General features: G+C 40.6%; 1 protein-coding gene across 4 annotated transcripts in view; it reads right to left on the minus strand.

The window, feature by feature from the left end:
- The window catches only part of LOC145985206 (transforming protein p54/c-ets-1-like), a 266,876-nt gene that overhangs the window by 70,551 nt on the left and 182,103 nt on the right, over positions 1–14,222 (minus strand). For all 4 annotated transcript variants that reach the window (XM_083118945.1, XM_083118947.1, XM_083118944.1 and 1 more), the window contains one exon: positions 10,166–10,282. In XM_083118945.1, coding sequence (XP_082975071.1) covers positions 10,166–10,282 — 117 coding nt within the window. The remainder of the gene's footprint in view (positions 1–10,165; positions 10,283–14,222) is intronic.

The raw sequence follows: 14,222 nt of genomic DNA on the forward strand, positions 1-14,222 counted from the left end.
GTTCCGGTACTCTTCCACTTGGTTTGTTATGGTGTTCATCATACGAACTCATAGATGTTCCCAGGAAGTATCAAGGAGGAAAAAGAGTCGCTTGACCTCAGTTGGAATAAGGAAAAATTGCCTACTTCTCCTCCCTCCCTCCCTTTTATATGTAACTTTTCTTGTATCTTTCTTCTAGCTTTCCTTTTTTCAGTTTTAGTACCTATCCGTTCGTGTTTACTTCCTCCCTTTTTGGCGATTTCTTTTTGCATGTTTATCCGCCCATTCTCTGTCGTTTTCTTCTTTATTGTTTCTCCCTGTCGATGTTCTGTTATTTCCATCCCACGTCCCTCTCTTTCTGCCTGTTCTCTTTTAAATTTATCATTTCTTTCTCTCTTTCCTTCTTCCCCCCCTCTCTCTCTCTGCGTGTATATATTGTATCTTCTTTTCTCTCTTTACGCATCTCACTTATGGTTGTCCTCTCGTTCCATCTCTCTTTCTCTCTCGGTCTGGCTTTACCTTTTTCTTTCCCTTTCTCTCATTCTCCTAACTAACTAACTCTCTAGCCTTCTTAAACTTGAAGGTTCATGGCTGCAGCAACACAGGCCTTCCATCTGTCCCTATCTTGAGCAAGATCTATATACTCCTTTCCATCCCTACCGATTTCCTTTAGGTCCATTTCAACGTTATCCCTCCATCTTAGTCTTGGCCTTCCTACAGGTCTCTTACCATCAGGTTTACCAACAAGAATCCTGTAAACTCTTTCCTCTCCCATTCGTGACGATTGAGTAACGGGGGTTGGCATTTTTACGTTTTTTTGGGCAAGCGGAGGAGACCTTTGGAAGGTTCCTCGGTGCCGGTAGAGTGGCGGGGCTAGTCAAATAGTCACAGATCAACCATTTGCTTTCATCGAAATACATAGATAAGTCCACGCATTTTTTCTTGATTCGTTTGGTGACTAGCCAACGCTTAGTTTTCGGTGGACATTTGTTATTATTATATCCCTAATATCCATGGTAAATAATAAGGTAGTTATTCTATGTCTTTAATTCGATTGAACCATTTTTGTTAATTATTGAAGTGTAATGCATCTTATTTTGCCTGGGGAAGTAACGAAGACAAGTAACAGGTCGAGCTAAGGCAGGTTAGTCTCCCCACAAGAGAAATAGAGCAAAACAATCTTTAGGAAAATATGTGGATGTAAAAGGGATGAGGAGACAGGTGAGCGGAGAAGGTTACATAATTAGAACTGCATAATTCGTATTCATGTCCAGATATTATTAGTATGATTAAATCAAGAAGACTTACGTAGGTGGGCAGGCCATGTGGCACGAATGGGAGAGGAAAGAAGAGTTTGCAGGATTCTTGTTGGGAAACCTGATGGTAAGAGACCAGTAGGAAGACCAAGACGAAGATGGAGGGATAATGTCGAGATGGACCTAAAGGAAATCGGTAGGGATGGAAAAGAGTATATACGTAGATCTTGCTTAGGATAGGGACAGATGGAAGGCCTGTGTTGCTGCAGCCATGAACCTTCGGGTTTAAGAAGGCTAGAGAGTTAGTTAGCAATCTACGGCAGATTAAGAGGAAAGAAGGAATGAAATAGGATAGCGATGGGGACTTTTTGATACAATTCTATGAATGCATTTTTTTACTTTCCCCCGAGACTCATCGTTAGACACTTATTACAATACTCTCAGTTACCTTTTCTCTTTCTTCGGAGGAGGCTCCCTATAACCAATTATGTCTGTCTGTGTGTTTCCAAAAAAGTCCCTATTTCATATTATAGTAGCCTTAAATTAAAGTCAAACAGTGGTGTCGACCTTCGTGGTAGAGTGGTTAACACAGAGCGCTACGACGCTAAGCAGTGTTGTGGGTTCGAATGACGGCCTGACCGATTTTTGTGTCATCAATTTAATCACATCAATCTCATCGTCGCGATTAGTCGAAAGTGGCAGAAAGGTGACGCTAAACAACAAAACTCAAATCAAATTGAACGAAAACAGCCTGTGGCCTTTTTGTCGTGCGAGCACATTTGCTGCTGGCTGTAATTTCTCGCTAGGTATGCAGCATATTCTCAGAGCAACTCTGCTACTGCGAGCCCCGAATCGGTAGGCGCAGTTAGATGAGTTGGCGGAAATCACTGTGCAACCATATGAACCCTTTATGCACAGTCCAGCGACTGTTACGAGGAAGCTCGTTCCTCGCCGCCAAAGCCTTGCGAGCGTGAGGCGTCTTCGCGGGTCCAGTGCATGGCTAACATGTCTCTCGCCTTCATTCACTCCCCTCACGTTGGCTTCTTGTGGGCAGCTGGCCAGGAGAAAAGAGGGGCCTGGTGCCGTGGATTCGGCTCGACTTGTAGCCAAATGGATGAACGCTTCTAGTCGCTCTCGGTTCCTGTGCACGAGTACAACTTGGAAACACAAGACTAGGCATTAGGAACTTTTCAAAAATGAAGTTGTAATGTTCAGTGTGTGAAATCATTTAAAAATGGTTGGGGAGAGGGAAGAGGAGGATCTTAATTTACACACACACACACACACACACACACACACACAGTATTATATGTTGTATCTGAATATAAATAAATTGGAGAATTCTTGAGGTGGTTTCTATTAGGTAATGTTTTTCATTGATTGATTGATTGAGTTGCTATATTTTACTTTGCTTTTCTGTGCTACTTTTGGCTAATTTGCGAAGATGGGGATGAGTGTAGATATGATGAAATTGATGAATGGACACTCACAAACATCCATGCCCAAGCCGGGATTCGAACCCGGGACCCCTGGCGTCGTAACGCGATGTGCTAACCACTCCGTAACGGAGGCCGGTGTACTGTTTTTGGTTTTATATTAATAATGAGCGATGAGGTAGGTATTCATACTTACATTTGTCTGCTATTCGTGCTTTACTTTTACTGTAGGTACATATAATGGTATTGGTGACCATATGTTATTGTTGATCTCTTAAAAGGAAAATTTTATATATCCAATTTCACGTAATTCTTAAATCAAAATTTGTAGTGCTGCGTTTCGACGTCATGCTGTTACCAACAACAACATGAGAGACGAGTATACGCGTGTTCGACATTATCCGTAGTCAAGTATATTTCAAGTCAACTGATTAAGTTCTTACATTTGTTGTTATACGTAAACTCCACATCATTCAATTAGTTCCTTAATTAGTAACAAGGCTACAAAAATATATTTTGTCTTACAGAAAGAAACCAACTTAAAGGGTGTACTTTTGTGGGATATATATGAATTTATTCGCTTCGACATATTTATATATGGTTGTTCAGGATTGGAACAACAAAATATCAAAGAAATCCAGTAAACAATGGAACATTAAAAATCAGTTGTATTATTTAAATTTAATTTAGTTTTCCATATAAAGTTGTTAATCTTCCAATAGATTACTAATCGAAACGCCGACGAGTAAGGTAATATTGGGCCTCCCGACGGCGTGGTCATAAGGCTGTCACCTTGTAATCAAGGGGCCCATGATTCGATCCCTGGTGGAGGTACACTGAACAGAGGTTCGGACCCCACCAAAATTGTAGGTCCAGTCCTGATTTGCACATTTGCGCATAAAGGGGATTTAAAACAGACTTTGAGTAAATTATCAACCAAAATATCCCTGTTGTTACAAAGGCATTCATTCTACAGAGACTTCTGTAGCTTCTAATCTTGATACGGCGTGTGATGGCAGATCCAAATTCTGACTCTACCTCTGGTTGCTTATTTCCACCGCAATCCACACCCTCGTGTGGTTGGATACGTACAGTGGTATGCAATCGACGGACTAAAGCAATATGCCTAGTATTGCAGAGAAACAGCACATGAGCAAACGAACGACAAAGCATTAGTAGATAGGGAGGGGAGCATTTTGCTTCTCGCAAAAGCAGCCGAGCACAACCACCCACACTGCCCTCTGGAATCTCTGACTGTGATGTCGCCACATTTGGAGGTCACATGTAAGCCAATGCGGCAGACAAAGAGAAAGGCTATTTTCGGATTTGCTTTCCATTTCTATCAAGATCTTTCCATCTCTCTCTCTCCTCTCTCTCTCTCTCTCTCTCTCTCTCTCTCTCTCTCTCTCTCTCTCTCTCTCCTGTCCATCACGTGAGCAACATTATCACAATGGACGACAATGAAATGCACAGAACGGACATCTTCATCAATAAAAAAAAAAGGTGACCAAAAAGACGATGTGAAAAAATAACAAAAAAATAACGAATATAGTTGCACGTATACCTCAAAAATTGCACTTTCTCCTAGCATAAATATTCTACTCTTATTATAAGAAGTAAATAATGAGAAATGGGAGGGAAAATGTTCATATCATGTGCCATTTCTTGGAAGACAGGCAACAAGCAGACGGGATGAAGCAAGTTAGAAGTAAAACAAACCACATAAGATAAACTTAGAATAATCTCGCCGTCAAGCAGGGGCATTTAAAATTTTGGGGCCACATTATTATTTCTTGTAGAACATTTTCCGAATACAAATCCGTCTGATGCCACCCTGGTATTCCAAGGCAAAAGCCGCCATATTGAATTCAAATGCGTCGTATATCATGTGATAAAATAGTTTCAGGCCAACGTAGAAACTTGAAATCAGCTTAACTGGAAGAATCTCCCTAGATTACAACGATAACAATTTCTTTCCCTTTCCAACTTAGGATAAAGAAGAATAAATGTTAACTGCAGGACTGAAGTTGAAACACGCGATAAAAATAGGTACAGGTGTAAAATACCATGCACGGATGAAAAAGGAATGCCAATAATTTCGATGTGGTTTGATTTGTTTTATTTTACTTTGCTTTTCAGCCACTTTTGGCTAATCGCGAAGATGAGGATGAGTGATGATGTCATGAAATTGATGAAGGGACACACAAAGAACACCCATGCCAAGGCCGGGGTTTCAACCCGGGACCCCTGGCGTCGTAGCGCGCTATGATCAACACTCCGCCACGTAGTCAGCCACATTTGAGAATTTAGTAAACTCTAATTTTAGGTGCATTAAAAAAGAAATGATCTTTAGACAACTTACCCACGTATATAATGTATCTGATTATTTATAGTTTATTGTGCAATGTGCAAAAATATTGGTTCTAATAAATATTTCTGGCATTTTTGTAAATATCATATCGAGACTTTTTACCACCTCTACTAAAAGGACTAACATAAAGAAGTAAGGGATGGATAGTGCAGAAACAGGGACACAACATATACAAAGAACAACTGATCCTGCTAGCGATGATGCAATTTTTTGAAGTGTTTAGCTCAACGTTGCATATTGTGCATATTTCTGTAAAATTTAGGTCATGCACAATTGAAGCCATATTAATCAGTAACAAAGCAGCACCTGAAAATTTCTTCCTGACTAAACAATTAACGTTATTCGGAAACTATACACTGTGCCTGTTACTAGGTGTAAAACAACCTCGTAAAAGCACTGAATGAAGTAATTCTTCCCAAACAATTATTACACGGAAGTCAGGAAAGCCTGAAGCATCATTTGAATCTATTGTATTTCCCTTTCAAAGTCGCCATCGTTAAATTATATCCATTGGAGAGGAGAGGAAGCTCCCCGTCGGAGTCGTTCGCAGGAAAACGACGCCAGCGGTCGTGACCAATTTCATCGTATAATGCCTTACGTCCTACAGTGTAAGTTTATACGAAAGGAAGTAAGGAATATCTACATTACGATTATCTGTGAGTGCGGAGGAAAAGAAGTGTTACGATTGCAAATATATATATTTATCAAATGATCTACATACGGCAATTTACAGTTTAATGACGGAAGGGAAATTACAACAGTTCATGAAAGGTATTTAAGAACCTTTTCCTCTGGGTTTGTTGGTTCCGTGCGTAAGTGGAATGTTCAAAAAATTGACGAACTTTATTTAAGTTCAGTACAGTATCAGCACTAGTTAATTCCGTCGGCAACTAAGATTAAAACTTGAGAACAATAAACAAACCATATAAACCTAATAATGACTATTAAAACATGAATACAAATCTTTTGGGCGAAATTGAAATTGCTACTTGCTGTTTGGAGGGTAAGATTACAGGCCCACACGCGACGTAAAAATTGTTGCTACAAATGAGAAGTAGAGGCTTTAAAGGAAGGTAGAGAAATTGAATTGGTGTCTTAAGTTCACTTTATTCACAAAAAGCCTAATCGGGAATAGACCTGCAGCTTAAACTGGGATTCGAACCACTGTACCATGTGCCTCCACCGGGTATCGAACCCGGCACCCCTTGATTATGTTTTGGATAATCAAAACAATGTCTTGAAATTTCAAAAAGGTTTATATGCCTATACCATTTCTGGTTTCAATTCTACACGCCAAATTGTAATTTTTAACAAGTTTCCAAGACATAGCAGCTCCAGTTCTAAAATTTACAATTGGAAAATAAACTTACGACCGCAATAGGCCTTTGAGGGTCAGGATCCATCAAAAGGCTTTTCACTGGTTGACGCGAGGCCGCCGTAGTGGCTTTCTAGATCGGAGCCCGCTATTTAGTAGTTCCCCAGTTGTCCTTTCGATACTGAGCCAACACGGAAATTTTGAAGGTTCGCATCGGAAAGCGAATCCGGGACTCCCGCACCAAAGGCAAGAAAGCAAAGCATTGGCTACGCGGGAGCCCAATTTACAAAACAAACAACCAAGCACTTTCGTCAAGAGCCAAGAGTGAGATTGTTATACATTTGCAACTTGGAAGCGAGTGAATTCTTGAGTGAGCCGCTGACGTCATCTCGACCCGCACCTACATTGCTCTGTACTAATGGTAGCTCGCTAGTCAGACCCGCGAAGTCACGACCAGATGTTCCGAAAATAGTCTGACTCTACCTCGTGTGAAATATCATAGTAGCACTGAATATTTTTCCTAAGAAACATTAATTTACGTTTGGAGAATGAGGTGTAAACAAGGAATGATTCGATAATAAGTAAACAGGTATCAGGGAAAATATATTTTTTTTAAAAAAAGCAACTAAACATTTGAATCTCGAATTCCTTTGAGGGGTGGACGATTGCATGCGAGAAAGACGAACACACATACGTACAAGTGACCACTCGAGCAAAGTGGCTTTTGTGAGAGAGAACAAACAATGGACAAAGTTTTTTTCCCCCACCAGCCTCATTCAATAGGCGAACGGAATGATGGGAAAAGGTGACCTCTGAAAGGGTCACTCACTCGGGAGCGGATGTGCCGCTGCGGTAGCTCCCAATGCAGGGCGTCGGCGCAGTCGAACATCGAACCCTGATCGCTTGTAATAAGCGTTCCATCGCCTGAGAGGGTCTCCACAATGGTCTAATTGTGCTCGCAGTCAACTCATCGTCGCAATTACGCAGAGAATATTAGTAAAAAAGAATTATTCATATGCGGGAAGTCGAGTAATAATGGCTTTGTTGAAATACAAAAACGAGCGAGGAAGAGTTGTGTATTAACAAAGCGAAGTTCACTATTTCGTGTTCCAGTCTCTCTACAGCAATGATTTCTAATAATAGTATAATGCTTGCACGAGATCATCAGTATAGTGAGTAGAAGACGCCCTAAGTAGAAAATAAAGTCGTTACACCTAAAAATGCCGCAAAAATGATAATTTGACAGCATTACTTTACATGCTATTGCAAATCTATTGCTCAAGATATACCACACACACACACATATGGTGTGTCCGTACACGATACTGTCTAACTACTGGAAGGTCGAAATTCAAACGAAATCGCACAAAGTGAAACGTGAGGAAAAAGTCGAATCAAAGTAGACGGAACGGAGCTCTCCTTTTGAAGAAGACACCGGATGTCAAGAGTGAGCAGAGGGGAATGCCGTAGGACCTTCTTTGGAGACGTTTCAAGCGAGTCAACTTAATTTAGCTCCACAATTCGGGGTACTCCAATTAAGTTCTACCTTAATGTAGAGAAGCAAAGGTAGCATCAAGAGTGATCGAAAAATGCTCTAGGTCAAGGTTTCCGCTGCGAATGGGCAGACCCGAGATTCGCAATTCAGCATCGACATTCGGACATCGGTTCCAGGATTCGAACGCCCTCCCTTGACCATACTCAGACCATCATGGTGTGCGCTAATATAGTAACGTACCCTAATGACTGGGAATTGCAGGACTCGACCATAGTCGGATCCAAATGAGTATACTTCATGGTCCGAACGATATCTACAGGATAACCATAAAGTCTGGATGAAATGGCGGTATTGCTATTTGGTTGCACGTGATCTATGGGATGAGGAAATGAAAACAGAAACTTTGGGAGAAGAGGCACAGTGGAATGGGCACCGCTGTCATCTGACCTCAACCCCATGGACTGACACACGGGGAATTGTTAAATCTGAGGTTTATGCGGGAAAGGATAACCACTGCAACAGCCGCATATTTTGAAGAGGATTCAAGGAAACGTGTTGAGGGAAGCGTGGTTAGATAGCTGGCGACACGTGGAGCAAGTTTTGCATTTGCGCAGTTCATCAGTTCTTTCATTGGTTTCGGACATGGTGGTGGTCACCCTATAGAACCACGGCCAGGATAAATATTCTTATTCATTATCAACATCATAATCAACCCACAACCAATAAGAGAGGGAAGATATTAATGGGCTATTCAAAACGGTAGGGAGTATACGTGAAGAACATGATATGAATTGGCCAAGATTTTCTCAAGTACTTGAGAAAGCATAGGGAAAGAAAACTTGAAAGCACAAGGTCGAAAGCTACTAATAAAACAACAAGGCATGGAGTATAAAATAATGCAGAAAAGTGATTTAACGGAATGCTGCTGCAGCTACTAAGTGTAGCGTGAAGTAAATTACGTAATGTAGTCTAGACTGTCTACACCTCGCAAGGGACTGTTGAATGGTTCTCAGGTGCTCACGCAGATTTAGTAGGTGCAACCATCCAAGGCGTTCTGGCCGTCTTGTGTTATTCGTTAGTCTTTGGGGGTTCGCCTCAGTAGGCTGTTTTCAGGGAACGGGGCACAGTGTCGCATAAGGTTCACATGCATGTAAATTCTGTCAAAATGCTCGCGATATTAGAAAAAAAAGAATAGTAAGTTCGGCAGTTTCGATTTCTTCTCACGTTGCAGTTGTCAGCGAATCTTTAAGTCTGTTCTTAAGCTAGTTAACAATGTGTTTCGACCCCGTGCATTTCTTACGGGGAATGAAAGCGCTCGGTCAACTTTGAGTTTTCGCTAACCAGGACAATGTTTGACATTTTTCAGAAAGATGAGTTTTTCTTCAATTTTTATTCTTTCCGTTTACGCGCTTTCTGCAATTGTAATAAGTAAGATTATTTAGGAAGTAGTAATTTCATAAGCGTAAGTGTAAAATTATCGTATCCATCAGACATTGCAGAGCATTGCACACTGCCATAATCGTGCACTTATCAGTGATAACAATCTTAGAAATTCAGTACATCAGAAACTAACTGACAAACTAATATGCAAAATAATGTCCAAAGTGCAGTTGTTTTAGAAGGAGAAAGGGTGGCTGGAACACAGGGCTTTTCCTTTGTGTTGCCTTATCTAGAAGTGGGCGACCGAAATATTCATTATTATTATTATTATTGCATGATGGCCAAGAGACATCTATGTATATAGGAACTTCTTCTAAGGCTGCTACGTGTGAAATGCAACTATGAACATCGCCATCTTGAGTAGTTAACGCAGCTGGATCAACCTACGTTACAAGAAAGTCTAAAACATAAGATATTATACATAAGGTAATGTGGCAAATAGTGAATATTTCATAAGTTATATAGCTTACAACATACCCAAAGGAAACAAATCAGTCCTAACATCTTTGTAGAGTATTAGAGGTGTTAAGAGTGTGGTAGATATTGTTGAAAATCTGCAATTTGTATAAATATGTTGTGCTCTTACTAGACTATTCTATATCTTATGTATTTTATTTTGTTTGTGTAATTTCGTACTTTTTTAAGTAATTCCAGTTTATTAGCCTAATATTTGTGGTTACCCAAACGTTACGAAACTTACTGGCAGAACATAAGAAAAAAGGGAAATAGTAAAATTAACCACACTGTCAGCAGGGAACGCAAGGCCACTACGAGCATCCGGGCAAAAACATTGAAAGAAATTCGAAAGAAATGAAATGCAGAAACGTTGAGCTATGCCCAACGTCTTCTATTGCGCCCATCACACAGTCTTACCTTTGGGAATGTTCAGTCGGAGCTGCTCCTTCTCCCACAACGCAAAGGACGCCTTCAGAGCTTCCGTCATCTTCTTGTTGGTCCCCGGCGTTAGCGGGGGGACCTGGGTGGGGATATCTGCAGATAAAAAGAAACAAGAAAATAAGTAATTGACAACAGAACAGACAGAGAAGACTAATATTCGTTGAACATCTCAAAACAGCTATAATCGTGAACAAATATCCAATTATCAGTTTCGAAAAGGATTCGACTTATGGTCAAGTCACATTTTCTTTTTTCAGTTCGCGGATATTTCGCAGAGGCTACTTTTGATAACTTAATGAAGAAAAGTGTAAGCAATGTGTGGAAACTGTAGAATCGTCCCAAATGTGTCAGAAAATTAATAAAGGAGTCCAGGGTTAGATTCCTGGTGTACCAGCATTGCTCAATGATTCGGACATTAGGCTGTAGGCCGGCCCCCGTGGCGGAGTGGTTAGCACATCGCGCTACACCAGGGGTGCCGGGTTCGAATCCTGGCCTGGGTATGGATGTTGTTGAGTGTCCATTCATCAATTTCATCATATCATCACTCATCCCCATCTTCGCAAATTAGCCAAATGTGGCAAAAGATGCGAAGTAAAATAAAGCAAATCAATTAGGATGTAGGACAGGTCCTGGTTAGTCTATAGGAGCATACACCGGACTTGACAACAAACTTTCGTGATTCACATGTGTTATACACATCTGAAGCTATAATCTGAAGGTATATAACGTGTTCAAAAGTAGTTTCTGTAAATCGTCCAAATTTCTACTTGTATAATTCCTGACACAAAAGTTAAAAACCCGAGTTTATATAATACCATTCACCAGTAACTCACCATAAAACATGCGGCATATATCAAAGAAACGAGTACACTGTTTTTCTTTTAATAAAACGATCCTAAATTAAGAAATATATGCTTACGTATTACAAGCACTGCATGAAAAAGTAATTCCTTCTCTTTAAGCCAATCGGCGAATTAAGACTTTTGGCAATGTCTTTCCCATGGAGAAACCTTCACTTGATGCTGTATCGCTGTGAAACGTCTTTTGGCGATGAGAGATCTTTAATTGCACAAGGCCTACACGGGAATCGTTTCAACTAATGATGTATACAAGCACAAGTACAGGAGAGTCGACAATATGGGCTTTGTAACATAAAAATCCAGGATATTGCTAAAAGAATTGCAACTCAACTTGAACATCCATATACTTTTTCTCAAGGTGAGCTCGCGTTTTGTTGCTTCCCTCGTTAACATTTGTTCATTTTCGAACGTGGAATCCACACTATTTGCAAGAATGCATGCATTCGGCGTGTCAAATAATGAAAACCGTGCTCACGGGTGAAAAATTGGTATTTGTTCTCTTGGGGGGGATTTGGAAAATCATGAAACCATTTATTCTTTGGATTGAGGGTTAGAATATGAAAACGTGAAGCTAAGACCTGGTTTCTGAAATGTGTAATATTTTTTTCGATCTTACGCAATTTGTACTTATATTATTCTGCTGAGATTATTATTAACTGAACTATGTTGCTGTTATAGACAATAAAATTATTATTATTATTTTTAATTTGAAATGAACTATGTCAATTTTGAAGTTAGCCGTTGTTCCGTTCGATACCTTTCGCGAAGAGTTGCTGCAGGGGTTTATGAAGAATTTTCATTTGGAGGCGATGCCAGTTTTCGAGTAGGGGAGATGTAAAAGTAAATTTAGAGCCGAAATGGCAATAAAAGGGTTTCTGCGAAACTCTTTAGAAGGGCGTTGTACAAATTCTGGGAGTGTTGGGGTTGTGTGGATAAATCACTGACGTGTTGCGTGATGAAAAAGTACAGCAAGAAAGAACGACCGCACACCAATCAAAACGTGAACATTGCACATCCTAAAGAAGCATATTTGAATTTGAATTATAATGCTTTCCACTTCAAAGACCGTTTGAAGCACCTGTCTACCAAACACATCCAGATCCATACGACCGTTGGCTGAGCTCGCATCACCCAGAGGCGCTCATTTGCTAAGAAGCAGCTCTAACCATGTGGAGCTATTCCACGCAGCCATTTTGAAAAGAAGCTGACGTGGAAACATGCACGCAGGGGGCACCTCAGGTGCTCCTTATTGGTCGAGCAGGTCATGCGATAGTGATCGATTGGTCAGAGTGGGGGGGAATCACCTGGAATGACAACAGGTGCCCCTTGGAAAACACGTGTTCGGGAACGGTGCGACAGAGTATCTGAAAAACCTCTTGAGTAAAATGAAAAACGATGTTGCGGGGGCAGAGAAAATAACAATAGCTCGCGGGAGGAGTGTTTTCTCTCAACGGGCGACTGAGCTCGCAAACGATTTTTCCCTGGAAGAGTCAAGGCCGGCGCCATGCCAAGATGGCCGACTATGTAATGAGTTCTTGTTCATGAACGATGGGAAATGGTTTTCTAGAGTCGACGGCAAAGGCAAGAACATTCGACTACCTAGAGACCCGATACGCATATTCAAGAAAAGGAATCCTGAAAGAAGATGAACACGATGCCATTGCTGAAGTGGGCCATTAATCCTACGGTCATGGAGCAAACGTTTGCATGCTCCGCGAGCACATGTTGTTCACATGGATGGTTGATTTCTTGGGATTCTTGTTTATTGGATTACGTAAGATTACCGCAAGTGAACGTTCTGAGAAATTTATGGAAAGTGACCGTTCCCAGATAAAGCTGTTAATTACAAATGCATCTCTAAGAATAGAATCCGCGGATATTTTATATTCGCAACGAATGTTTTAAGATTCAAATGTTATGGAAATATATAATGAGAACACTGGCACGCCTAACTAGAAACATTTGGATTTCCTATATAAAAAAATGCCTACAATACACTAATAATGCCAAATCAAATCAAATACGAATTTACGATCAAATTGAGTTACTTTCGTGTGCACTATAGACACAGATTATGCAACTGCTATATTTGTTCTACAAAATATCTACAAAATTATATTTGCACTGTTAGAAAAAAATAGTATGTTAAACTGTCTGAAGGCGTACATTGGAATTTATATTGCACAGATTTAAGTTCTTGTACAATCAACGGCAAAAATAACAGTAGACAAATTGCCTATCGCTATTTCCGTTCTCTGTGTTTTTTGGGGCAATGTAATTGTACTTATCCTGGAACAGAGGTTGTTCCTTGGTTATTGGTGCTTTTGTTTCAATTCTTGAAACTTACATAGCGAAAAACAAAATGAACGAACGTGGTGGTGGAAAATCTGTTCATTATTCTATTATTATCTTTGCCGTTGGCTGGAAGAATAAAATTAACCAGAACTTCCTGGTGGAAGAGCATTTTGAGAGCATGCCAATAGGCTTCCATTGAGTACGTGAGGTCAACGCATCGAGTCCCATCGCCGCTGGCTTTCTAGACGGGAGTTCGCTACTTCTTTTAAAGTAGCTCCAATCCCCAATTGTCCTTAAGATGCCGAGTCGGCGCTTAAAATGTTCACGTTCCCACCGGGAAATGAACCCGCTACGGCTCGTATAGCAGATGCGAGTACTGCATATCCGGCTATGCTGAAACCATTTTATAAATAATTTCAATAGATTTACTGGACAACTGACATCAGGGTTGAACCAAAGCATACACAGTAACTAACGCTGCCAGTTCAACCTTCTAAGTCATGTCCTCACCCAAAGATATTCTTTTTAACGGTTACAAAAACTTTGAGGCAGGACTTCCAAAACGACGCTGGACATCCCTATCAAAGTCTTCCCGCTGACAACAAATTCTTGGTCATTGTGATCAGTGGCCGTCGAAAGGGTCCCTTTGAATTGCAGGCACAGAATACTTCTAAATTAATGATATCAAGGATGAAATGGCAGGGCAGTGCAACCACCTGCTGGCTTCCTCCACCTGCCAGCTGACTGCAAGGGAGGGAAACTCCAGAGGACACAAACGGACTTTTCAACACAAGTTAGCGTCCATTGTATTCGGTTTAATAGTACCTTTTTTCCTCTTGTATATAGTAAAACGACCACTTTAAACTGCCAAGCGATAT

Source organism: Lepisma saccharinum, chromosome 3 (genome assembly GCF_977018435.1).
Source record: "Lepisma saccharinum chromosome 3, izLepSacc3.1, whole genome shotgun sequence".
NCBI classification, from domain to species: domain Eukaryota; kingdom Metazoa; phylum Arthropoda; class Insecta; order Zygentoma; family Lepismatidae; genus Lepisma; species Lepisma saccharinum.